The 27,717-nt window shown below is 33.9% G+C and overlaps 2 protein-coding genes across 2 annotated transcripts; one reads left to right on the top strand and one right to left on the bottom strand.

Moving 5' to 3' along the window:
* Nucleotides 1-793: 793 nt before the first annotated feature.
* LOC142982004 (UDP-glycosyltransferase UGT5-like) lies at nucleotides 794-9,825 on the bottom strand. The gene is made up of 8 exons (XM_076128230.1): nucleotides 9,628-9,825; nucleotides 5,737-5,824; nucleotides 4,915-5,107; nucleotides 4,182-4,376; nucleotides 3,607-3,826; nucleotides 2,741-2,960; nucleotides 1,585-1,804; nucleotides 794-1,125 (listed from the first exon to the last, which is right to left on the bottom strand). Exons 1-8 carry the CDS (start codon nucleotides 9,775-9,777, stop codon nucleotides 858-860), a joined length of 1,554 nt encoding a protein of 517 aa, XP_075984345.1. The 5' UTR covers nucleotides 9,778-9,825; the 3' UTR covers nucleotides 794-857.
* Nucleotides 9,826-21,963: 12,138 nt separating this feature from the next.
* Nucleotides 21,964-26,482, top strand: LOC142982370 (uncharacterized). The gene is made up of 10 exons (XM_076128830.1): nucleotides 21,964-22,089; nucleotides 22,401-22,517; nucleotides 22,761-22,872; nucleotides 23,414-23,553; nucleotides 23,720-23,791; nucleotides 23,905-23,987; nucleotides 24,224-24,343; nucleotides 24,690-24,840; nucleotides 25,067-25,191; nucleotides 25,448-26,482. Exons 1-10 carry the CDS (start codon nucleotides 22,050-22,052, stop codon nucleotides 26,480-26,482), a joined length of 1,995 nt encoding a protein of 664 aa, XP_075984945.1. The 5' UTR covers nucleotides 21,964-22,049.
* Nucleotides 26,483-27,717: the final 1,235 nt, after the last annotated feature.

Consider the following 27,717-nt stretch of genomic DNA (forward strand, 5'->3'; position numbering starts at 1 on the left):
TGATGAAACCGACACGAGCCGGCCAACTACAACGCTCGCCCCAACGTTGGGACCAATGGCATTTTTTAGATCCACACGTTGGACGAATAGCGTTGGGGCCTATATTGGGGCCAACGTGTGGAGCCGGGGTTATAAACATATATAATATCCTACCCCGGAAAAGCTAATAAATGAAACTTCGATTTTAATTAACGTATCAACAGTCTTCTAACAATACCAAACCAAACAGTTATGAAGGTCAAAGACCTCAACACAAAGTACACTCTAAAAATTATTTTATTAAACGAACCGCAAGGGAACGTGTTCGATTCCCGTCGTTATTAAAACATTGGTAGGCCTAAACAAACAAAAGATTTAAATAAAGCCAGTCCTGTTTCCCTTTGAGCGGTTTTCTGTGTCATAAATCGAGGAAAAACGTCTTTTGAGAGTTGTATACTGAACCTTATATAGTTTGATTTAGAGTTCAATTTGTGCGTAAGTTTTTCAAAGCTGAAGTATATAGAGTATCAGTTTAATATTTTGAATATTGATAACTGAAGAAGTCTTTATAAAACTTCATTTCATGCTTCAAAATTAATGAGAGAATTATGTATTTCTAAGTACTATACTGTTCTAGTGTTGATCTGATTGAACAATACATTATAAAGATAGAATTTTTGAAACCACACCGATATTTGAAATATAATAGGATACGGAAATTAACGCCAGCACTCATTTTATATATTAAACATGCAAAGTGGAAGTTTAAAAGTCATGATCACACCCATATTATGCCTCAAATAAAACACATAAAAACAAGAATATCGTATTTATTTACAAAAAAAAACTTCCTTAGAACAAATACCAACAAAATGAGATCAATTATTCTTCTTCAAATCATCGTTATTTTTAAACCTACCCAACAGTTTTTTGACTACCCGCAATAGTACCAAAAGTATAACAACAACTGCTGCTAGGACATCTAGGTACAGCTTTTGGTACAAAGGAATGTGGAGCGCTGGGGACTGCAAATGTGGTGCTCCTTTAGTTTTGATCACGTGTTCCACCCAGTGCACTATCTCGGCTCCAGGCTTGATCGGCCTGTGGTGGTAGATGAAGGAAAGTTCCTTGACCTTTTCTTTGTACCTGTAAAGTTACATTTTAATTATGACTTCTGTTTGTCTATGTATAGCCATTTGAGTAAACGAATGCTGAATTTTATCTTGTACGTTGTCACTTACTAAGGGAATATTGTTGTGGTCAAATAAAATGATGATAAAGTTTTTGTTGATGACCTTACATTTATGGATTTCTTTCATTAGAATTTTCGTTTTTAAATAAATTAAAGTGCTTTTTAGAAATTGTATGTTCCTGAAGAAAAGATATATTACCGAAATGCGACTTTATAAATAAATATCAAGCCTCACTAATTCTCCTTGGTCATCGTGGTCAGACCATCTACCTCTAGTAATCTAATTTTAATCTTATTAAACTGACCCATATCAAGCAAAGGGACACTAAACGGACTAGACTTTTAATGTTGAAATGAAATCTAAACTATTAAAATCCATTAAAAATTAAATTCAAAATAAATAGTTAACTTACTTCTTATTACTTAATATTTCTTCAATAGCCGCCTTCAAGTTTGTTGGAGCATCATAATTTACAACAACTTGTAAGGCAAAGCCTTTCCTGACGGCCCTGGCTACATTGATGTGTTGATCAGCAAACAACGGCATACCAATGATAGGTACTCCGAAATGCAAAGCTTCTGTCGTTGATAGAAGACCTCCGTGTGTGACGAAGACGATACAATTTGGATGCGCTGAAATAAACCAAAAAACATATTAACCATTAAAATGATCCACCGCACATCGATCGCACTCGGTTGCTTCGCGGTCAGTAACAGGATTCTAAGCAACTATCGACTATTGACAACCGGCAACCTATCGAGAAATGTTGTATGATAATCTGATCAGCGCCTCTAACAGACGTCGTAGGAACTATTTTGGCAGTACATTTTAAATGTAAAATTTTTGATACCCGACAGTACCGGCTGTATAAAATTGCGCTACTGGAGCGGTCGCATATCACGGGGACGTGGACCATGAGTTTGGAAATAACGAATCCTTATTCTCAGAATAACTTGCCAAGGAGACGAATTTGCAATAGCACTAATTATGAAGAGATTTGCTAAAAAAATGGTTGAAAATAGGGACTAATGAATACATTCCTAGGAGACTCATTAAAAACGGGACAGTATGTAGATTTAGTTACATAAAATATGTTCGTATTTTATTCGATTCCAGTTACTCCATTTACAATTAACAACAAATTTAAATTGTAAAAACAGTGTCACTCGTCATTATCTCGCATTAATCCTTCGAAATCGCTCGTTACGAATCGTATTGTGGTGTTGTAACCAATGTCGTTGACAGCTTTACACGACACTGTGAAAAATTTAATCTATAGCAGAAAATTGACCTTTTCATTTTGATAACAAAAAGGAGAAATAAAATTTAATTTTAAAGTCACAATGCTTGTTTCCGTAATCAGAGCGACAGTGTATGTAATTTTTTAACACAAAACCTTAGGTTTGATTACACGTCTGCCTGCAACTTCAGGAATCAGGAATAATTCAGGTATATTTGGAAGTATTCCAAAAAATATACCTATCTCTTATTACTATAAAATATTAGTTTTTTTTTGACATCTGTGGTTTAATCTATTTTCGTACACCAATCTTGACCTTCAAACTCACCTAAAATGCTCTGTTGAGGAGCCCACTGTACGATATGGACATTCTTCGGCAAATCTGGTAAATCCTCTTCGAATTTCCATATAACTGTCTGTTTTAACTCACTGAAAACCTTCAAAAAGGCTCTTTTAAAGTCTTCAGGCATAGTTTTACTTTTCATCATTGTGCCCATGCTGAAATAAATGACGCCATGCGGTGCATTGTCCAATATTTTTTTCAGGTTCTGAAATATTTTTTTAATTAAGTCTACAAAGTTTTAATTGCTGAATATATCCATTAAGAAAGATAGTTGAAATAAAATAAAATTGTGGTTGAAAGAATTATTATATCTATGAAAACAGATTTATTAAGTTAACTGAGTGAACGTATCAATGAAAAGAGATTAATTTTCGTACAAAATTCAATTATATTATTTCTTTTAAATATATTAAGTTGAATATCATTTCAATATTTGGTAGTCTTTGACAGAAGCAGATGTAGTTTGGTTAACGCAGCTTGGCAAGGACATACTTAATTATTCCTTTATATTTCTTTACTTTTATGTTTTTACCCTAATTATTATTATTTATCGTATTGTTGACTATTTAGCAACCTATATAGGGTCTTAGTTGTTCAAGACACTCGATAGTTTTTGTCATGTTACAGGCTGTTTTTTTTTTGACAGCAACCGGAACCGAGTTTTTACGTGCTCTCCGAAGCACGACGATACTCAGCTTAAATATTAATAAATCAGCATATAATTACCGCGTTAAAGCTTCTTCACTAACCGATCGTGGTAGCTAAGCAATTAGCTATGACAACGATTATTATAGCTACACGGGACATCATCAAAGATCGTTAAGAACCCCGAGGTTAGATTTGAAACTTACCTCTGGCAAAGGTGCAACCTCATCGTCAATATGATAACCAGCAATTGGAATATAATTCTGAGGCAGTCTCTGAGATTCTCCTGACGATACGTGTGAGTTGCCAAACATCAAAGCGCTTTTATACTTCATTTCTTGTAACGTTGGTAACTTGACTCCTCGTTTAGTTGCTGCAGGCCCGTAGCCATCTTTAAATGTCTTTTCGTCTGCGTCTCTTAGTATCCTTAAAGTAAAATTAAATTAGTTTTATGCGATATTTCCCGAAGTAAAATAAAAAAAATCTATATTTTTTTATACCATGAAGTACGGATCACAACATGTGTTTGAGATCTATATGCCCATGTTTGGGCATCTTCTTAAAAGAATGTATTTTTTTCTATTGTATTTTTTCTTCAACTAACAACACCCTCATTTGATTTGTTGATTCCAAACCCCTAATTATTATTATCAGCTATATCATCGTGCTAGTTTTTTTTAATAGATACTTAGACTGAATTCAAAAATGCTTGTAACATATCGATGTTTCTTATAAAAATATTAAAATATGTAAATTCAAAAAAATCTTGAAGTAATCTTACCATCGAACAAAATTAACATATGCTAGTCCCCATAGTTCTTTAACTCGTTCCGTAAAGCTAAGAGGTGGTGATATAGGACTCAAATGATCTGGGACATATGACGGATTGTACGGTTCATCAATCAAACTCAAAACTGCTGAATGTGGCTCCATAGATGATGACCAGATGTAAGGCACGTTGAAGACTGAAGCAAATCTAAAAAACACATGTATTATAAGTATTTTTATAGTATTTCTGGTAGCTGCTTCTTCGGGGTCCTGGGTTCAGTGTATGAAAATGTGTAACTGTGAGATTATGTTTCATATCACTCTAAACCTTTGGGTGTAACAAATATGTACGGTAAACGATATTACACGTTAGCAAATTAATAACTAAATAAATATATTATATCATAATGCCAATATTAGTCGCGCAAATTAGTCTACTAAGATATTTACTCCATAGAATTATTGCAACACATTTATTTTTAAATTTGAAATCACACTTCACTATCGAAATGACGAACGGCAGTTTTACTAAGAAATCAGTAGCTCGATTCTCTACTACTATCGACTACCGACAACCGAACTGTCATCGAGAAATGTTGTATGAAAATCTGATCAGCGCCTCTGACGGGTGTCGTAGGAAACATTTTGGCAGTACATTCTTAATGTCAAATGTCGATAGCTAGCCGGTTGTCGGTAGTCGATAGTGGTAGAGAATCGAGGTACAGGTACCAGAAATATTATCTTACCCACAATACTGTTCCGTATACAGCCACTCAGTGATTGCGACGTCATAAGTCTCGTTACTTTCCAACATGAACTTCTGCACATTCTCATGTGTTATAGTCATATTAGCGAAGTACATTGTCATCCCGTAGATCTCCATCAAATCATGTAACAACGTGCCTTCCTTCAAAAGCTTTTTGAAATCAAGGACTGACTCTGAAAAAATAATTGTTGTTAATATTTTTCTTTGAAAATAGTTACTTTTTCTTATTTTTTTTATAACCTTAATTTACCCGAGGAAAGACACCTATGACTAGAAATAATAATCACTTGCTCCAACGGTGAAGGAAAACAACGTGACGAAACTTTGCATGCCCGAGAGTTCTTTAAAATGGTTCTTGAAAGTATGCACAGTCCCCAACACGCATTCGGCAAGCTTGATGGACTCAAGGCTTCCTCCCTCATTCCGGGAGGAGACCCCTGACCAGCAGTGGCACATTATTTGGTTGACATAATATATATAGTTCATAAGACCGCGCGGAGCCGCGCGGAACTTTCGACCGAGCGGTACAAGATCAAAGTAAGCAGCTAGTATCGTCTAGGTCACCGCCCAATACCGCGTCGCGCTCCGACCCGTGCGCTAGTTCTTGAACCGCGAGTAACCGCGCGGTTTGTCGGTTCTGCTACCGCGTGGTGATGTAGACAGTACTAGCTGTTTACTCCGACCTTGTACCGCGTGGACGAAAATTCCGCGCGGCTCCGCGCGGTCATATGAACTTAGCCTTATTGTCTGTTGTAGTTTATTACCCACAGAAAAGTAATTGAAATTGACTTCTTTTACTTACCAATATCAAAGATATTCATATTGGAAGATACATCAACAATTTTTAGTTTCGGTTGGGGTTTTATTGACGAAGTAGTGATATATGTTACCTGAAAATAATCGTACAATTAAACATATTTATAAATCAGAAGACTAAAAGATTTATACCAAGCAACGGCACGTAATACAAGTTACATATTTGTATACACCAATCGTTTTTCAAAGAAAAAAAAATCGTTTAATCTAGAATAAAACCCCTTTCTTATTTTGGATAAAGACCTTTGCCTAGCAGTAAAACAGTGAAGCGTTAAAAACAATCCACAAAAACTTAATTATTGAAGTCTAGATAGAATTTTCATAACGTTTTTTTTTCGCAACTTACAAACAGAATAATAAGTAGTCCGGCAAGAACTGACCCTAGAACCATATCATAGTCCGAATAAACTTATACATTTTCATAACAAGAGACCTCGTCAAGTTATTCAGCGGAACGCATAGGAAATTATTCACAAGTGAAATTATACCTCAGAATGGAAAAGTTCCGTGAACAAGGACTGAATACGTAATATTTGAAGTCACGGGCCGAGCCACTTCGTATTCATCTACCATTTGTGGTGCCGTTTTTAGAATTTTGCCATTCCTTGTACTACAAATTGATGGTTTGGAACACCCTGTGCCTTTGGGTATCCTCGTTATGTTTGTTTTGGATTTCGTTTTGTTATTTATCTTCAATGCAAAATTGCGACCTATGAGAACCTATTTTGTATGTAAAACTGGTTCTTTTAAGATTTAAGTTGTTTGTTTCATGTTACTGAGACTACTGTGGCCATAATATTCTATCATAAATACCGCATTACGGATTACTATAGTGTGTATATTGAGAAACCTCGCTCGATCAATAAATCGAACCCGAGACAAGTTGAATACCATCAGATGAGAAAGGTAACTTTGAGAATACAATAGTCATAGAACTGTTATCCCATTTTATAACCCATCATTTTTCCCATTTTATATACCTATGCCTCGATTCTCTACTACTATCGACTACCGACAACCGAACTGTCATCGAGAAATTTTGTATGAAAATCTGATCAGCGCCTCTGACGGGTGTTGTAGGAAACATTTTGGCAGTACTTTCTAAATGTCAAAATTTCGATAGCTAGCCGGTTGTCGGTAGTCGATAGTGGTAGAGAATCGAGGCACTAGTTACATAATCCCAGCACGGGAGTGTTGTTTAAAAGCATCGACATCAGTTCATCCTTTAAAGACCTATGGATGCCACAGATAAACATAACTTAAAATACACTTTTTAAAGAGATGTGGTATAAATTTATCAAAAATAAAAATGATTGCCAAGTAAATAACTTGACAAATACAACCAGTGTACACGTCTTTATGTCTCAAGTTCGCAAGCAAGCTGAATATGAATGAACGTTTACCAACTTGTTAGTGGCAGTACTTGACCGAGCCTGAATATCACATGAGTACAAACTTGTGTTTTGACTAGAATCTAAATTTAAAACAGGTGAGTCTGACCGAAGTTGTTTGAAAGCCTTTCAGCCTTGTTTAAATATTTTGGCCTTTCAAAATGCGTACAAATAAAATTTTAAAAATGGTTAAAAAAATAGTTTGAATTCTTACTTATATCATTCGCAACTGCTTTTATAGTCTCACAACTTACTAGAGAGTCTCTTCATAGTCAGTTTTAATTGCTAGTTCTAAGTGTATGTAAACATAACTTTTTTTTAAGTGAATGAACCATTTTTGTTTTATTGTCTTTTTTTATTCAATCAATAATATATGTGACGAATACTTAATATACATTCACCCGTTTACATATTTGTCGGAAGACGTATTGCACAGCGCCGCGGGAAACTACTGATTATTACTATATTATATTTTTTACTCGACTGCGCGATGTAAATGAGTGTAACATGTTATAGATATCTAACTATCATTCAATTACAACATCAATCGATCGTCCTTGACACACAGATCTGTTTTAATATGACGTAATAATATCTACGGACTACGATGCGGTCTTGCGGTCGCTATGAATGAATGTCAAGTGCGGTCAATGGTTTGATTATTATATTTTTATGGATCTTAATAATGCGTTAGCTAACAAAGATTTGAATATATTGATCATATTAAACTTTTTTTATTACAATAAAATAGTTTAATACTTTGATCATATTAAACTTGTTTCATTATAATAAAATAAGTTTAATATGATCAAAACAAAACATAAAAACATAGTCATATGTACAAACATAGTCCTTAGTTGTAACTAAGGTCACCCATCCACAGAAAAACCTCGGCAAGCGTAGCTTAACCTAAGATCGACACGCACGGCTGTAATTAACTAAGCCACGAGCTGTCCAGCAGTGATATAGTAATAGATTGTAATTTATTTTATTTATATTTCTTTATCTACAGGAAATCAACATAGTGTCAGTGTCAGAGCATCATTGAGACTAGATTCATTTTAAATGGGTGACTGATCAAGCGTTAAATACCTATTAAGTAACGGAAGAACTATCCAAAGAAAAAACAAGACTCAGAAAGCTAACTCCAGTATCAGATCAGATTCTTCAAGGTGACAAGATTAAACATTAAACTCTTCCTCATTAAGTTTATTGCATTGCTGGAAACCGTACTTACCCCCGGTTTTTGAAGTACGTTTAGCGGTAGTTTATCCATTCAATAGCGTTAAAACTCATATGAAAAAACGCTATTGAATAGATAAACTACCGTTAAATGTACACAGGAACCGGGGGTTACTCATGTATTTTCGGCGCGTGTACTGTAGCTCGATTCTTTATTTCCATCGAGCATTGACAACCGAATAGCTATCGAAAAATGTTGTATGAAAATCAGTTCAGCGCCTCTATACGCCGCCGTAGAAAATATTTTGGCAGTACATTTGAAATGTCAAACTCTTGATAATGTGGGCACAATCTAACGGAGTGTAGTTTAATTATTAACAAATAAAATAATTAATAAACTTAAATGATTATTGTCCCAGTGCTCGGCAAGGGTCTCCTCTCGTAATGAGGGAGGGTTTTGGCCTTGAATCCACCACGCTGGCCAAGTGCTTGGGGACTTTACATGCCCTCAATAAATGTATTAAACAATCGGATCTAATTATAATAATAAAATAATATGCCGTAATGTAAACACACATCAACGAACATTTTTTAAAACAACCGAAATGTGATCACATATTTAGAGCAGCTATTTTTGTTGTTATTATTTGAACGAAGGTCAAGATCTTGGCATGGCGTGATGGTACACAATGATAGCTCTGTTTATTGTCGCCGAGAAATTTCAACTGTTCGTGGAGAACAAATCAGTTATTTACGATTTTTTATTTTATTAAAATTTTATCGTATTGTTAGTGGTCGTCCTATTGTCAAAGCTGTTAAAGAAGTCTTTGACCGGAATCGACTTTTACGTGCTCTCTAAAGCACGAAGCTCAAATTACAATTTACAGTGATACAATACACGTGGAATCAAGTGTATTATGGTTCAAGGCCCCAGTTTATTGGTTTATGAAGGTCTTCTAAAATAAATAAGAAACTTGTTTTAATTATTAGTTAATTCAGTTTCTTTGACACGCAGTTAATAACATTGACCTAAGAAAAAAAAACCTACTACTAAACCAAAATCGTATAATTTAAAAATCTATTAACAGATTTTCAAATATTGAATTGATTAAAATTAAATTGATTTATTGCCAAACTACTCTAGCAACTAGCTTAAATTAAATTTAATAATATTTTTTTCACTTTTAACTTGCCATTCTCACGAGGCCTTGCACAGCAGTAAGGCAGCAATAATTATTTCATTACGAGAGGAAACCCAGTAATATGATAATAGTATGTTATATTCTATACAGTATTCCACTCACCTCATGACCAGCTTTCAATAAATGTCTAACAAATCCTTCTCCTAAAATCATATGACTCCTGGAAGCGTAAGGAAACACCACAAGTATATTATAAGCACACACATTACTAACACATAGAACAGATAATAAAAATAAATTGAATTTATTCATCGTTGTACATCTAAACAAGACGATGGGCCGTTAATGACTGAGTTTCACAACAGCAAACGACTTTAAACCGAGTTTTTACGTACGTTTGTTATGAATGATAATTTGTACACTCAAGAGAATAAAGGCGTAAGTAGAATAATACACTTAACGGCAAAAAAAAAAATATTAGTCAGAAAGCAATCACAGTTGACAATGATTTGCAAACCACTATGCTGTACATTGTTTTCTCCCTTAGATTTTAGTGATTAACACGTAACGTCAAAGCAGTAATGTACTAAATTGTGATCATCATTTTCACATACACTAGCTGGCATCTAAGATACGTGATACGCATACAGGTTTTTTCAATTCTCTGTCCTTGAGTTATATACCAAAAATCTAAAAATGCTACATTTTTATACGTCGTAGCCAATAAACGCGTTCGTCTGTTGGTTTATTGATTTTTTCAACTGTCAAAATATGATATTTATGGATTTGACGCCAAAATATTTGTTTTAGTATCCTAGGTTAAAATGAAACGAAGAAAAAAAAAATTTTTTTTTTATGAAATAATACATATTTGTCTTTACATCTTTGTGGATTTAGGTGCGCGATTTGATTATGAGCGAGTATATCGTGATAAATACCGTGACGTGTTTAAAAATATACAGTTCACGTGATAACCATGTGTTTGTGTATAGTAAAATATTCAGTGATCACAATCTGTTTTGTGTTAGAAAGGACGTCACAACTCCTTAGTGAGATCACCATTTCCTTTGAGATTTTAGTTCTGAAAATACAGGTATTATTTGTTTCATGAATACCATTTGGAAGAAAATGCAAATAAAAGATGTACACGTATATTACGTACTTGGTACCAAAAAATAATGTTGTACCGATTCCATTTCAAATTTTCTTTCAAACTTAAGCACACGACAAAATAATAAATAAATTCTTAATTTGTCGTGAAAATCATGATGGCACATGTGACATGTACCAATAATGATAACCTTAATTTATGGTACCCATCATTTTGAAAATTATCAGGAAAGTCTATACTTAGTTACTTATGAAGTTATTCATTCCATTCATTCTATATGATACGAAAAAAAAAATAGCTTAATAAATAAATCATAATAGAAATGACCACACAGCCCTTTTACAAAAGAGAAACCTACAACAACATACGTTTTAAAAAGGTCAGACAGAAAAATCCTAAATTATTCTCTTTTGAAATCTGCAACTAAAATTACAAAAGGCCTTATAATAAAACAAAAAGCCAGTTACATTTTAGTTTTATTAAAATTTCAGTGTCTTTCGCCTCTCAATTTTCTTTTACAATTCTTTAATAATAAAACTTTGAAAGTTTTCGCCGTAAAATAAAAATTGTTACATTATGAAAACTTTATATTGCAGATGTTTACATTATTTATGTGATGATATTACGCTCATGTTATGAAATGTTAGTAGTATGATATTATTTGTTATTCATTGAATATTGCGACTAAATAATAGTAGTAATGAGCAACTGTATAGATGGTGGGTTTGTTTTAGTACCTATTTAAGTATTCACTATATAGATAATTATTCAAATTCAAATTCAAATTCTTTTATTTCGGAAAATAAACCTAATATAAAGGAGGGAGAAAACCTTACTCTATATTTACACAATATACTTATATATGCTATTTACCTTATAACTAACTCACTTCTGTTAAACAAATTAAACAATTATAACTATAGGTTATGTCTTATAGTAGTGTTCCGTACCCTCTGAACTAGTGGAGACTGTATCTCAGAAGGTAGCTGTTCATCGGTGCTAATAATATCCTAAGTTACAAATATGTGGAGATTGTATACAAGAATAACAGTTATATCATATTGTATATAGGCATGCAAGAGACTGATTGTTAGTCGTAGTTATATTAAAGTTTCTTCAAAAATATCCTTAAAACAATTATATATCATTATTTATCAATAGACAACATTTTGCGCTTCCAACATTACTATAAAATATAAATACATGACTTTGTACGAATGTTACGCTTTATCTCCCAAACTACTGAATCAATTTCAACGAAGGTTGGCTCCAGAAAATAGTTGAATAGAAAAATAGGCTATATTTTTCAAATTTAATTTATGTTTAATTATAGATCACGCAACCATTGACCTCTCTAGACTGCTAGTTTAGACATTTAAAAAACAGAATAGTGCTCAGATCCAAGAATCGAACCTTGTACCCTGCATTTGGATAGACCACCTTGGACCACAGAGGCAGCGGTGTTCCCAATGATAACAATTAAACATATAATATATTATTGTAGAACAATGACTATGCATTTTTATCAGCTTATCAGCTTTCACCCACAAAAGATGTCGTGTTCGAAACATACTGTTATCGATTCTGTACTATCATTAGATAGTTAATTATAATATTATCGCTTGTATTTTTATCTAAGTATAATGTCTTCTTAGCTGATAGTCGGCTACGGTGGACAAATATACCTATGACTAATGAGTTTAATCTAAATCATCTTTACATATATAATTCTTCTGTAAGTGTGTATGTCACTGAACTTCTCTTAAACGACTGGACCGATTTTGATGAAATTTTTTGTATGTGTTCAAGGGGATCTGAGAATGGTTTAGATTCACAATTTTGTCCGCTGGACAATGTTTCTTTAATTATTTTTTACAAATCAAAGACGTTTAGACAGGAAAACGGCTGTCGGGTCCGCTAGTAATATATAAAATTCAAAGGTGACTGACTAACATAAGTGATCTATTATCGCACAGCCCAAACCACTGGAAGGATCGGGCTAAAATTTGGCATGCATGTTATGACGTAGGCATTCGCTAAGTAAGGATTTTGATCAATTCTACATCCAAAGAGATAAAATAGAGAAAAAAAGATTGTATGAAAATGCCTAAGTCACAAACCATATTTAAACGATTTTCTTCAATTACTTTGTCTATTAAAAAAAATTGCATCAAAATCCGTTCTGTAGTTTTGAAAAACTAAGCATACATACATACAGACAAAGGAACAGACGCGGGAAGCGACTTTGTACGATATAGTGATAATGCCAAGTATAATAATATTGTGTTATCTTAAATGGTATGCCAGACAGTAGTCTTATCCAATCATATCGATGAGTAAAAAATATTCATATCGTCATCATGACTATTATTTATTTATATGAAGTGTAAAGTTCTTTAAAGTATTCATAGGGCTCGATTAGACTTCTAACGATCGAGTGATTCGCTACAAGTCATACAAATTGATTGTAATATTTAGAACTAGCTTGCCTGCGGCTCTGTCTGCATGGACCTTAGACAACTTAAGATATAAGGTTTGTATATTGTTAGTGAAAAACCTTCAAGCAGAATATAGTGTTTCTGTAGCTTGTGTGTTGTTCTAGTATATACGCTATAACTCTCCTAAGTTTCATAGTCGTAGTAATAAGCATAGTCGAAAAAACGTCGCTTTCTTTGGCATTTTTGTATGGTTATACACGACTTTGTGTAACGTGTACATTATCAATTGGTTGAGAACGAAAAAGGACTTTTTCAGTTGCTAGCACCTATACTGCGATTTTGGGACACTATGGACTTTGGACAGTTTGCTAGCTATCGACCAATTTTATGAGTGAGAACAATCATATTTTTCTATAATTATGTCATAATTATATATCATGTCAGTATTTGGTACTTATAACAACAATAGTCTGATTTATCATCGTGATTGATCATAAATATTATCTTTGTACGCATGATGATAAGTAATTTTATTAATGACTGACATCATGATGATTTTTATTTATTTATAATAATGTTATTGACCCAGTACTGTCATAGTTCTAGCGTAGATTGATAAATTGATTAAAAATTACCGCATAACAACGCTGATTTTATCGAATTTGTGTTTTGAATTGGTTTTGACCATTTTTTTTTTATTATATTCATTGTTTTTTCTGACTGCGTTTGTGGCGTGGCTGGTAGCGCATACAACTGCTGAGCCCGAGGTCCCGAGTCTAATGTCCAACATTCCAAGTTGGACATTAGATTATTATTTTATTGGATTATTTTTAATAGTAGTCCGGAGTTTGGTAACGTGCCCGTTATAGGCTAGCCCCCTATTAGTAATAGGGGGCTAGCCTTTGTAAACGTAACGTTTTGTAACTTTGTAAGCATTGTAAACGGTGAAGCGGGTACTTCATACAACTCTGATACCTACAACTTCGAGTACAGTAGGCGATGTATTGTATGTAATTAAACATGAATTGCCAAAAGTATTCGTTTACGTAACGAGCGATTAACCCTTTAACTACTGTCAAATAGATCGTTAAGATGAAGCATCATTACTGCGTATAAACAATGGTCACGATGAAACAGCGTTTTAGATATTAAAGTTGGTGATACCATCTTTGTAAGATGACTTTAGCATTGATAATGTTTTTGTGTGTCATAAGTGCTTGCAAAAGGACTCAATACTAGATGCTATGTACATATGCAGCACAATAAGATAGTAATATATATAAATAGGTATGTAGGTAGGTTTACTGTACGCTGAGTTAAGACGGAACATCGGTATAGTCCGGTGTGACTACAATTATTTCTAAACGCAATTTTATTAAGATGTGTGGATATGAATGCAGCAAAAGAAGTTTGTAAGGATCATACAAGTATCATTCTCTGCCTACCCCTATGGTGGACAAGATATATGTAAATAAATAAAATAAATAAATATCATTGGACAACTCACACACGGTCATTTGATTCCAAACTAAGCAGAGCTTGTACTATGGTAACCAAATAACTGATAAACATACTTATATATTTCTAAATACATACTTATATAGATACATTGACATCCAGGCTCAGAACAAAAGTCGTGCTCATCACACAAAGATTTGTCCCGGGTGGGACAAATCTATGTAATCTAGTTGTTATGTACTGTATGTGTTATGTGTCTTGAACGCTTTTCGACATTCTACGCTTTGCATTTCTTACTGCACTGGATAATATTTATTATACAGTCTAAATTGCTTCCCGTATAGGAGAACGTAAATTCCGTTCATGTTTGTAAGCAGAACTACCGTGAAGTTAGGAATAAATATGTAAATAGCAGTTTAGAACCACGGTATTCGGTTTCACAGCGGGATCGTTCCCCAAACGATGCAAGCTCTGTAAATTTACGAATCAATGCCCCGCTGCACTGTACACGTGGCGTTTACTGAACCAGCCAATGCCTGCGGCTACAACACAAAGATTTAACGTGATGTCCATAGTAATTCTTAAATTCGAGATACATTTTGTCTATCTTTCTATCTTTTTCTAAATCACACGAGATTTGGTGGTGTGATATACTTTTTTATCTTACGGGTATTGACAGGCGCCCTTTAAATTTTTATTGCATTTTTGTTATTTCACGCCTATGCAAAGAACAAATTATGTGTTATTGTTTCGGTAAACATAAGTGGAAATCCATAGGTACAGCGAGGAAAGACAAAAGTGACTATCGACTTCATAAAAAAACACAGAGTATGAGTGTTTACAGCTCGTAAACAAAAGTAAAACAGGTACAATGTACATCAATTAACATTTAATCCAGAAGAATATAATTAAGAGTATAAAAATGTGTAAGAAAAAAATACATATTAAAAAAGTCGTCTCTCTAGCAGTTATACAATTTACCACACCACGGGTAGCAAACACGTCCAAAAATATGCATAAAATTTTCCTGCACCTAATTTTCGGAACACGAACGAAATTCCGCTCGTTATAACCCGGCCAACGTGATTAGTACCTCAAAAAGATGCGCGTGTTGCTTAATGTATAACATCTACAATTTAGCTGCTTTATATCTCAGCTCACGTACACAAAGTTGGGAGTGAATTAGCGAAAAGGTAATAAAGTCATAAGTCTGCAAAAGTTACAACATGATTACTTTAAGTAAGATTTTCGGGTTAATTTCATCAAAGAACTCGAAACAATTTGACGTGATGATAATTACTGTGAACATTACAAAAGCTTGTTAAATTATATTAAAACGCGTGCGTACTTCAAAACAGACATTATATTTCTTTACCTCATGGTAATATTATAAACGCGGATTTATCTTAGTCTGTTACGCTTTCGCGGCTAATCGTATGAACCAATTAAAATAAAATTTGGCAGTACTTCGCATCCCGAAAATAATAGAGGCTACATTTTTCAACACAAAAATTCACGCTGTACCCTAGTGCCATAACACGTCGAATATCAAGAAATAGATATTTAAAATCTTGTTGAAAAAATTGTTCCTGCGGCACATTTTAGGATTACTGATAAGTTTTTTTACACATAATGATTGGCAAGTAATCGATTGTCGACATTAGATAATGAAAGGAATTCGCCCCTACATATCCGTATGTGTAGAATTTTTTTGTAAAACTAGTAGGTATGTCTGAGACACGCGTTATTGATTTAAGGAAAACGAATTCTATTCTACAAAACATACTTAGTCCAGTCGTTCTCATTCGGAGTGAGAGCACTAAGTATTCTGTCGTAAAAGACTGAATTAAGTCAGCAAATAAACGTGTTTATGTATACGACATATCAATATTCATTTTCACTTGCTTTTACGAAAGTCATTGCTATTAACAAAGACAAATAATAAAAATGCTTTGATTTTTGACAAAACACAATAATCGAAAAAAAATACCCTTATTCGTAATAAACTATTTATTTATTCTGTACTATAAATACTTATATGAAAGTTAATAGAGTGATATTATTATAGAGGAAGGGATTTTTTCTAAGCAGTTTTCGGCCTGTCCTACTGCTGAGCAAAGGTTCTCTCTCGAAAGGGTTAGACCCTGAGTCTACCACTAATCAAAAAAGTAAACATAATAAAGTTTGTGAATTTGTGAACTTAAATCTTATTAATCGACATGACTGTTACTTGTAAGACTAATATACATGAAAATAGAGCTCATCTAATTAATTAAAGTACAGTACACGTTGAGGCAAGTTTTCTGTTCGCGGTTCTAACTTTGTTTCCCCGTGTAATGAATGCGACCACGCAACCTGTTTCACCCCATGTACGGTAGGGTGATCTTGCTTTCATTCGGGATAAAAAAAAATCAGTAGTAGTAAATGATTAAAAAAATCTGTAGCGCGATTCAATACAGTACAGTACACGGAAAAATAGTACCTACGGTGCCCACTAGAGGCGCTGATCAGATTTAAATACAAAATTTCCCAATAGCTAGCCGGTTGACGGTAGTCGATAATGGTAGAGAATTGCGCTAAGCTTCTGTTAATCTAAATGAGATGTCTCCAGGCAAAAACTAAAAACTCCTTTGAGCATTAGATGTACACATATCATCATATTTTATTGTATTGCTCTAGCCATAATAAGAGGCAAGCCTAACACCGAATAATAGACACGAATTCCACACTACTTGAGTACATGTTTTAGCTGATTCGAGAAAGAGACAATGCATTTTTATAAATCTGAGTTTAATCTACAATTGAATTAAAACCTTTCATGCAGTCAGTAAAATTGCATTATTTTAAATCCGATTTACGAGAACTTGAAATATCAACGTTTTTATCATTTCTCTAGAACCCGCGCTAAAAAAGAAAAAGTATAATGATGCTCCATTTTAATGTATGCAACATTTCGTACCCACGTTTCATATTTATCTTACAATGCTCATTTAGCATTTTGAGCTCGTGCCTGTATTTTTATATGGCATAAATGTGTCTATCGTAAAAGCAAATAAAAATGTGATATTCTCTGTTTTATTTTACTCAAATAATACATTTTTTTGTGAAGTAAGAAAGTAAATTGCGCTTGTTTTCGTTGTAGTTTTGACGTGATGAATTTCTTACAATTTATGTATGAATTTCTTTTTGTTTCATGAAGATTTTTTTCAGTTCATATTTTTGACTTTATCGTAATAGGGTAGCCGTGATAAATAACAGTTATAAAAACTAAAACAGTATTACTATCATAACAACTTCGGTTTATTATAGTTGAAATTTTAACTCCCTCTGTGGACTGAGCGAAAATGTATGCGACTGTCGATCGGTTCGATTCGATTTTTTCTTATATGCTTTCGAATATTTTGAAAGGAGCCCATATCTTAACTTCCACTTATGCGGCAATCAGGCAGTTGGGCTCACCGGTCAGTAAAAAAGTCAAAACAGTAAAACACCCTTATTCTATTTCCAACTCAGCTTAAACGTTCCAAATTAACTTAGGCTTTTCCGTCAATACATTCGATGAAATGGAAAACGTTAACAAAAGGGAACCAAACAAAAACATTTTTTGTCGTGTATTTTAGTAAATCGTTTTACCCCAGAGGCTTGTAAAAGTTAAGCCTATCGAGTTACTGCGCGGTTTTGAATAGTATCTCTTTTGTTTTGTTCGATCAATTTCGCCTGTTCAAAATAGTGAAAAACTGTTGCTATGATTATTAGGAATAACAATATCTGTGAAGGCATTGTTGCATTCTATCGAAAGAGACGGAACTTCATTGAAATTTGTCATTGTTTAAAAGATATAAAAAAACTGATTTTCTAAGATATACAAAATCAGGTTTTATTCGTTTCTGAGAAAAATGTTTTTTTGGTATAGTGGCGTTTTTATCTAGGGGTGCGATATATATTATGTAATCTATGTTTGTAAAACCAATACCAAAGGGTCAAAGTTTGTTTAACTATAGCCCATATACGACCTATTTACGTCATTAGCACGTATTAGTAGTATACTATAATATCAATACACAATTATAATGCTGTAATTAGTTAATTGCTAACTATAATATTATATTTTGGTACAGTTAATGTGAAAATAAGCCTCATTAATTAGTTACCGTTTTGTTTGTTAATTAACCAATCATACAAATATTGTTTATTTTACAAAAATATAATGAGCGTAAAATGAACAATTAAATGTGCCGCAAAGTATTATAACATAAAAAAACATACATAATAATATCACGCCTGTTATACCCAAAGGTTTAGGCAGAGTTTCGACACCAACAATTTAGTCCCAATTTGGACAAGACATTTAACGGACACGTTACAAAACAACAGACTTTCTTTTGAAAAAATCTTATTTGAATTAGAAAAAGACCCCAATAGGAGTTAATGCAATCTGAGAATCGAACCCAGTACTTCGTGGCTGCATACACTATCGACCGCTCAACAGAGGCAGCCGGGGACCACAGCTTAACGTACCTTCTAGACACTCAGGAACTCGATGCATATAATGGCCACCCATCCATGGACCAACACCAACAAGCATGCTAACCTGAGAAACTGATGCTTAGCGTGACTAAGCAGGAATAGCGGAGTTCGAACATTCTCCGAGTTTTAGATGATAACAATATCCTCGTTTAACAAAACTCATGGACGCCATAAGATCACTTTAAAATGTAGACAAGTAGAGTTTGCGTCTCAATATATAACGTGTACCTGACACATAATTCCTCTGAATTGTATAACTTCAATCGTATGTTTTGTAACACTAACATTATTTTTAGGACGTTCTTAGTTCCAAGTGGGAGAGTTATGTTGAAATATTATTATTACCGTTATATAACAATTATTTGACAGAACAATTTTAAGAAATACTATTATAATCAAATACGATTATTCTTGGGAGTTTATGAAAGTAGAGACTCATGACTGAAATGCTAATAAGATAAGAACGAACTCTTCTCAAAAAAAAAATACTATGTTTAAGTCTATGTTAAAGACGTCATTTAACGACGATTTCAATGGAAAAATATAAAATGGAAAATTTTAATAAGTGATTTTAGTAAAGAAATGTGAGTTCCCAGAAGGTTTGGCGTCGGGCAGGCGGTGGGTTGTAAAAACATGAGCCAAAGCCCTTGAAAGCATGTTTCTGAGTAAGAAAACATGCTAAACACCACACTTAGCGTGGAATAATGACAAGAAAAACGCGTACCTACACACATTTTTTTTTCAGAAATTCCTTTCGTAGGGGTAGGCAGAGACCAGAGAACACCAATAGGAACGATCCATACAAACCTCCTTTGCTTCATTCACATCAATACATCTTATCACACAGGACCGCCTGTTACGAGTACTACATGGTTATATTTTAGTAGTAACATAAACAAATTCTTACACATAAACTTAGTACATAATTCTCAACAAGCATAAGGAAGTCTAACTAGTACAAACTAACAAACATACATACCCAGTCGTATAAGGTTGCGGCCAGACGGCTGCAAGGAATGGTCTGTTGAACACGAATAGACGTGGCTTACAAACTTGAAGGTTTCTCTTGCATGTCCAATGTGAATAACATTAGCCTTTATGTTCTGACAGTTTGTTTGTCTTGAAAAGACAAGGCGGTAGTGGAAGCAAACGCTCAGTCTCAGGTTCGGTTCACGATCCATTTTTTTTCGGGTATGGATTTTCGTGTCTCTGTAGTGGAATTTGGGGTAGAGCTTGAATCTAGCATAAATAGTGAGTAATTTTTCCAGTTTTGTATAATTTTTTTTATTTTTCAACATCATGCATGTATACCAAAAGGTGAAGAAAAATGTTTAAAGAATACCCATATTCCACCACACAGGATTTTGTCGGAGTAAAATCGCTTCTCATAAGAATTTATCGTCATTCAGTTCCGGTAATCTATAGGGCTGCATACCTTAGAGGTAAAACCTTCGTTCCATATCCTAACCATTTGTCAGTCCGGTCACCCATCCCACAATGCAATTCAACAGCATTGAAACGTTTTAAAGAGCATCCGTAACTGATTCTTTGTGTTTAATTACGTTGTTTTGGGAAAGGGAAAAGGTCTGAGGGGATGCCTCAACCTAATGGGGAGACGACATCATTAGACCCAAGGGGTTGGAAATGGGGCTGGCCCAAAAGAAATAGGATGATGAAAAGTTATATAGGGGTAAATGAAAATAGACGATTTTGGAATTAGTTTTGGACATATTATTATAAAGTTAGATTTAATCCGGGTTATTTTCAACATAAACGTATGTATATTTGTGCAACAATTAATCTTTAAAATAAAGTTGTTCAACATCGTTTACTGATTACGGGTGGTAATCAAAATCACATTCAAATCAAAATCAAATCACAACCTATTCAAAGAATTAATTAAGAAAAAAAAATAGTTTAAAACAAAAAATTACAACAGAAAATACAGCTTAAAATGTTCAACCCCATATTAAACTTTAGATATCACCTAAATCAAGTCGAAAAGGTCAAAACGTTCACAAATATGTCCATCAGTATCCTCACCGAGTATAATAAACTACACCCTTTCAGATAACGAGTGAGAGGTCTTAATAGAAAAGGAGGAATGCGAGAGTGGAATTCGTATTGTAGGGAACATCGAGAGCGGCCAGAATGTTTGTTAGTACTAGTGAAGATATTCGCTGACTCCATTATTTTTGTTTGTGTGAGTTCAATTACACGCTCTCGACAAATGTAATGGCATTATAGGTTCTGTGAGAGAAACGGAAAAGAATGGTTGATTTCGGTACATATTACAAAGTAATCTTGAATATATTTTCTCGCAATTTTTTGGGCTTGAATATGGGTTGAACTCTATATTGTGTAGAAATTTCAGGATATTAAATATATGTATAGTCGTAAGTATGATGTTTAATCGCTTTTACGCATAGTTGTGAAATGTAGACGTTCTTAATCTTAAAAACATACAAAATAATAGCTAACACAAAAAAACAATGTTGAGTGGAATGCAAATAATAAGTTTCATTTTTGTTTAAATATTATCAAAGTTACAAAAAACGTTTTTAATTATGTTATAGTTTTCGTAGAAAATAATTGCTACAATTTCAAATTCATACGAAAGTTTCAAATGAGTGACCCTTTTCGTATAGTTACAAGTTACTGGTTAATATAGGGCCAATAACTTTTAAAATTGCAATACATTAACACTATTAGCTAACTAATTACTTTCATAACCCACCTGAGATATCCGCCCCAATTCAACCCTTGCACTGCTGATTTAAACTCTCACCTATCTACTATTTTCAGCCATACAACAATACGAACAATGAATACTCATAACAAAATAAACAAAGGGACTAGAAACAGAGTTTACTAAACACAATAACAATAATAATATATTGTTCAAGATTTGTTTATTACTTCTTATTCTTCTTTCACTATTGAATGCGGTCAGTCAGTTGCCACCTTTACTAATAGCTATACAAAATGATGTAGCGCTTGCAAAGTGATACAAAAAGTGTCAGTTATAAAACGTGGGTGATTTTGTAGAAATGACAATTTCTATTGTTATTTTTATATTGATTTGCGTATGTAAGTATGTTTTTGTTTTATATTAACACTATTTTATTTACAAAATATAAAAAAATATTTAGGAACATTCCTAAGATAAATTAAAAAGGTAAAGATTTATTTGATTGATCGAAGTTGATTGTAAAAGAAAAGCACTTGAATTTTGCCACAGAAACTATCTTTGCCAAAATAACACTTAACTTTAATATCATAACATTAAAATTTTCTATTAAGCACACATTAAACAAACTCGAGAAAATAATCATAATTCTGTAAGGGCAAACCTTTTTTACTGAGATCACGTACATAATTACAACGTTTATGCATTATAGGTAGACAAACTACGGGTCAATGGTGTGGACGCGACAGGTCGAATTCTTCAGTAATTCAAGCAGGAAATGCACGAATAGACACATATCCATGGATGGGATTTCTTATTTATCCTTATGGTAAACTATTTATTTATAAAATGGCAAAGAAACTGCCGTCGCTTTTGACTCCGCAGTCGAAGTGTTAAGATTAAACAATACAGTTATAGTAAAAAATATTTTGTTTAATTTTTATTGATACAACAAATATTATTAAAAATTAATTAATGGGAAGTCTATAAGTATAACTAACCAATTTTTACCCTATCAAAGTTTCTATTTCAGTTGTAATTTTCATATTCTCAGTGTTACTCTCGCTTTCAGGAAACGACGCACATGAAGAAGAGCCTAAAACAACAACTGTGGTTCTGATTGCTGCAAACCTAGTACTAGCAATGGCTTTGGAAGTTGAAAAAATACCAAAATTAGACTTCAGGTACAAATATTCAATATTCAAAGATCATGCCCGGAAATTATTGTAAAACATCGTAACTCCCACAAGCACTTATTACAATAATAGTCATCTATTAACGATAACCCAAAAACTAGAGTTTTACCACGGTAAATGAAAAGTAATTCATCGTTAGAGAGGAAAAATATAACCACTTTTAGCATCATCTATTGAATGAAAAGTAAAAATCACATGGTAAAATGACTCGTGGATTTACATATTCTTTTCTTTTTTTTTTTTTTTTTTAAATACAACTCCCGCACTAAGAATTGCTCTTGTGTCGCGGGGACTTTTACAAACATACAAACAACGGACACAAAGCACAACCAGACCCGAAACAATTATTTGTGGATCGCACAAATAATTGTCCCGTGTGGGAATCGAACCCACAACCTCCCGTTGCAGTGGTATCGGCGTGGCGACCTAAACCACTGCGCCACGGAGGCAGTCTATTATATTATGACTTCTTACTGCCCAAAACATCGTAAGTCAATATCTCTTGTCTAAAAGAGTCCATACATTTCAGATTGAGATCCCGTGTAGTACTGGGTCTCGACTGCGGTGGGCCGTACCTTCGAGTTAAGGAATATATCTTTCATCCAGAATTTGGAGAGAAATACCTTAGTGCTCTGGCCATAGTGCAAATTCAGACATCTCCGATGCAAGGTAAGAGTCTCTTAAGTTAGTATATTACGAGTATGTTATAGGAACATGTAAATACATTTTCCACAAGACAAGAATTGATTGAATGGCGTTGAGTAAACATGTTATTAAATGTTAGTATTTTAAGCGATTGTATCTTTCTGTTTTACATTATATTATTTTATTTCAGCATATATGCCTATTTGTTCACCTCCGCCAGAATTTGAAGCACCGGATATTTTCGCCATGACTATGACGTATGGTAAAATAATGTTTGTTACTTTGTTGAATATCATATACGTAGATATTATTTTCCATTGCTGAGCATAAATATAAGTACGTATATGATCATCTAATTTCTGTTCATATTTTCAGAATACGAAAAACCAATGATTAAAATACACAAAATGAAGTTTATGACCTTAAATGATTGCAAATATTTTTACAAGAAAAACGATGTGAGTTAATAAGTGGATTGTATAGATAAAATGTTAATGAATTTTAAACATTGTTGCAATCACAATAGTGTAGTAATAATAAGCTTTTAAATACAAGATTCTGTAAACTTAAAGGGGATCTGTTAATTCCCTTTAAGTTTTATATTCGCCTAAATTCTGGAATCTCTTGGACAAACAATAATAGGCCTGAGTCAAAAATTTATAGAAAAATATAAACGAGAAGGTTATCGTTTTAGTTGGACGTCTTAAGCCTGTGGCCGAAGCACTCGTCCTGCGCTAGAAGTGTCCAGAAAAGCCACTGCATATGGGAGAGTGGGACCATGCTGGTCACTAAACAATACGGCACATGGAGCTTAGTAAGATATCCTTGTCGTTATTTTTGTGCCTTTGAGTTACATTATTCTTCCCTGACAATTATAGATCGGCAATTTATTTATTTACAGCTTACACCAGTTTTAAAGTAGAAAAAAGTAGTAGAGGCATGTAATTGTTTATTCCTTCTCATATTTCAGTGGGCGTTAAATGTCATCGGCTGAGTTTGGGCCAGCCATCTTCAATGAAATAGTATTATATGCCCTTTTTTCTTTTGTTATTTATTACGTGGCACCGACTGTAGAGAATCGCGCTACAGCTGCCATTTTAAATCACATTTTCATGCTATCACTACACTCCTTTACTTATTATGCGTCGTAATCTCTTTAGCTAGGTGTTGGTGTCTACGGTCCAGGCTGCGGGTCTCCAGCTAGATTTCTGGAATACGATCCTTACGACAAGTGGGTGAGGCAGACCATGGACAGCATTGGCAAGGTTTCTGTCACCAGATTGAGTTCATCGCATCTTGTTGTGAGACGATGTGAGAATTATGATTTTAGTAATTATGTGTCGCACTTATATGAGACTTGTACAAATAATTTAGTTGTTTTTTATAAAATGTAAGTGATTAAATTAAACATACTTTTTCCAATTCACCGAGTTGTATTTAGTTTATTTATAAATTTATTACTGTCACTTATATAAACCGCGATAAAATTTGAAAAATCTGTATATTGGTTTAGTAAATAAAATTTATTTTCTTTCAGCATCATTAAATATTCAAAGATATGGGGATTGCGACCCTGAAGAAGTCCAAGCAGAGATATTCAGTGATCGTACCGAAGTAGAGCCTCCAAAGTCTTCTTCCACACAATACACGAAGGAATACAACGTAAGTTATATACATCTGTTAAACATATTGCTCTCTCTTTCCCTCTCTGTTTTACTAGAAAGAGAAGTAAGACCATAAGACCATAAGACCCAAGCCTATCTTGGATAGATTTTTTATAAAATTTACTCATAAAAGTAAGTAGAGGATCTTAAAACATTTAAACTTACGCAATTTAAACTCCGCCGCAACGAGTAGTACCTAGTGTTTTTTAATTTAAACTATAGCTCTGCTCACTAACTAACTCTATGTTTTTCAGCTCACACTATATGCAAAGATAGAATATTCCTGTGTAGTCTTACGAGTATTTCCGACGGACGACATCTCCTACAACACAACAGAGCTAAGAATTAAACGATGGTGCAAAGCAGAAGTCCCTTCATGTACATCTGATTCCTACGTCAGAATTCACTTTCTAGTGCAAATAGATTTTGACACAGAAGTAGTGTACAGAGTAAGCGCTTACGGAAGAGAACTACAATATGCGGAAGTGAAGAAATTAGTTGCTTATAAAAACTCTATTAAGAATCGTAACTCTTCGATAATGATGCAAGGAGAACATAGAACAATTAGTTATATTACCCCGCGATGGACGACAACTGCAAAAGAAGCGATGACCGTAGAACTGTCTCAAACACAAGAAACGCAAACGACCTTAGAACTGGAAGAAACAAAAGACCCGCTAGCGACAGTCGAACCGGCAGAAATTCAAGACGTAGCAGAAGATTCTACTGCAATGGGAGAACCGACCAATGAACAAGAAACGGCAAAAACCCTGGAACCGGTAGAAATACAAGATCTAGATGAAATACAAGATTCAACCACAACAGAAGAACCAACACTATTGGAAGAATTCGAAGACATACAAGAACCAACAACATCCTTAGAACCGACAGAAATGCAAGAACCTCTAGCGGAAGAGCCCGCAGAAATGGAAGAAGCAGAAAAAATACAAAAACCGTCAGCAACCGCAGAACCGGTAGAAATACAAGAACCAACAGCAATACAAAAACCGACAACAACCGTAGAACCGGTAGAAATTCAAAAACCTTCAGCGGAAAAACTGACAGCAGTGGAAGACACAAACGATATACAAGCACTGATAGCAATAGAAAAACCGATAGAAATACAGGAACCGGCAGCAATAGAAAAACCGGTGAAATTGCTGGAACCACAAACAAAGGCTCAGGAAGTAATGCAAGAACCGACGAAAATACCTGAATCTGATGGACGCCAATATCATTTTTACCAGACTGATTTCACAATAACACCTTATGTAAAGGTTCTTTGGTGAAATCTATGTTCATCAAAAGAAGGCGATTGATTTAGCCATAAAAGACACATAAACAGACAGACCTTCACATAATAAAGGTGGCCTCAGTGGCCTCAGCTGCCTGGCCTCTGTGGTCTGGTCGCTATATAGTGCGTACGCATACAGATCACAAGGTATCCGGTTGAATGTGCTACATGGATTTCTGCAATTTAAATAAGAATATAAAATGTTAAATTGAAAAGTAGCCTGAATTTCAATGATGTGCTTTTTATAATGACAAAGGGTTTGCCCAATATTACAAGAGTCTAGCATTGTAAATGGTATTTCATTCACCCCTGCTTACACTTTCGGCTAGAACACGTGTGATGCTATGAATAAAGTTATGGATGAATAAATTGTATGGATCTAAAATTATACAAATATATTTTTTTCTCTTTGCGTCGTTTTTATCGAAATCCTATCCAAAGAATACGACATGACCGCAAATGGTATTCCCACGACATTTTGACCAAAGTTTGAATAATGTTTCTTAGTTCAAAGTTTCTAACATCTACAGTAGAAGAATCGATCTTTCTTTTAACTAGAAACATGAATTTTACATGCTATTTTCCTTTTAAAGTGGCCAAGTTTTTGCTGTTGAAATCTATCTTATAGAATAGCTAAACTGCACGGCTTTGTTCGCGTGCTTATCCGATACCATTACATTTGGAGTTGCGTATAAATAATACTTTAAACTCCTATAACTTTGAATCTCCTGAAACACTGAGTCTGACAGACAGATTTCCGCAATTATGACCCAAAATTATCTCACTTAAAAATATTTTTATGTGAACTAATCCATTTTCAAGCTCAATCCAAAAATACAATTGTGTCTGAGCTGATCTTTTGACAGCTTAGTTAAAGTATCGATTAGAAAAACATGCCGTGAATACTTAGTATATCGCACACGCCTATGCCTTTCCACAAAAAATACTATTAACGTCAATAGCCTCTTAATAAAATTCTGAACAAATAAAAAGTCATTGACTTATTCTTTCGCGTTCATCACGTCTTATAAAATCTAATTATGCAGTCTCCTCATAAACGTAATAAATAATGTACTTTTTAAACAATGTTAGCCTTTAAAAAATCTCCTTTGTATTATAAATACGTAGCATTTTTTGCACTCAAACAGCTTCATCTACATTCATTAAATAATTTAAGAGAATACTTAATGATGCCTTTAAGGAGCTAATGAAAACATTTTGCTGCTTATT

This window comes from Anticarsia gemmatalis, chromosome 21 (genome assembly GCF_050436995.1).
Source record: "Anticarsia gemmatalis isolate Benzon Research Colony breed Stoneville strain chromosome 21, ilAntGemm2 primary, whole genome shotgun sequence".
Lineage (NCBI taxonomy): Eukaryota > Metazoa > Arthropoda > Insecta > Lepidoptera > Erebidae > Anticarsia > Anticarsia gemmatalis.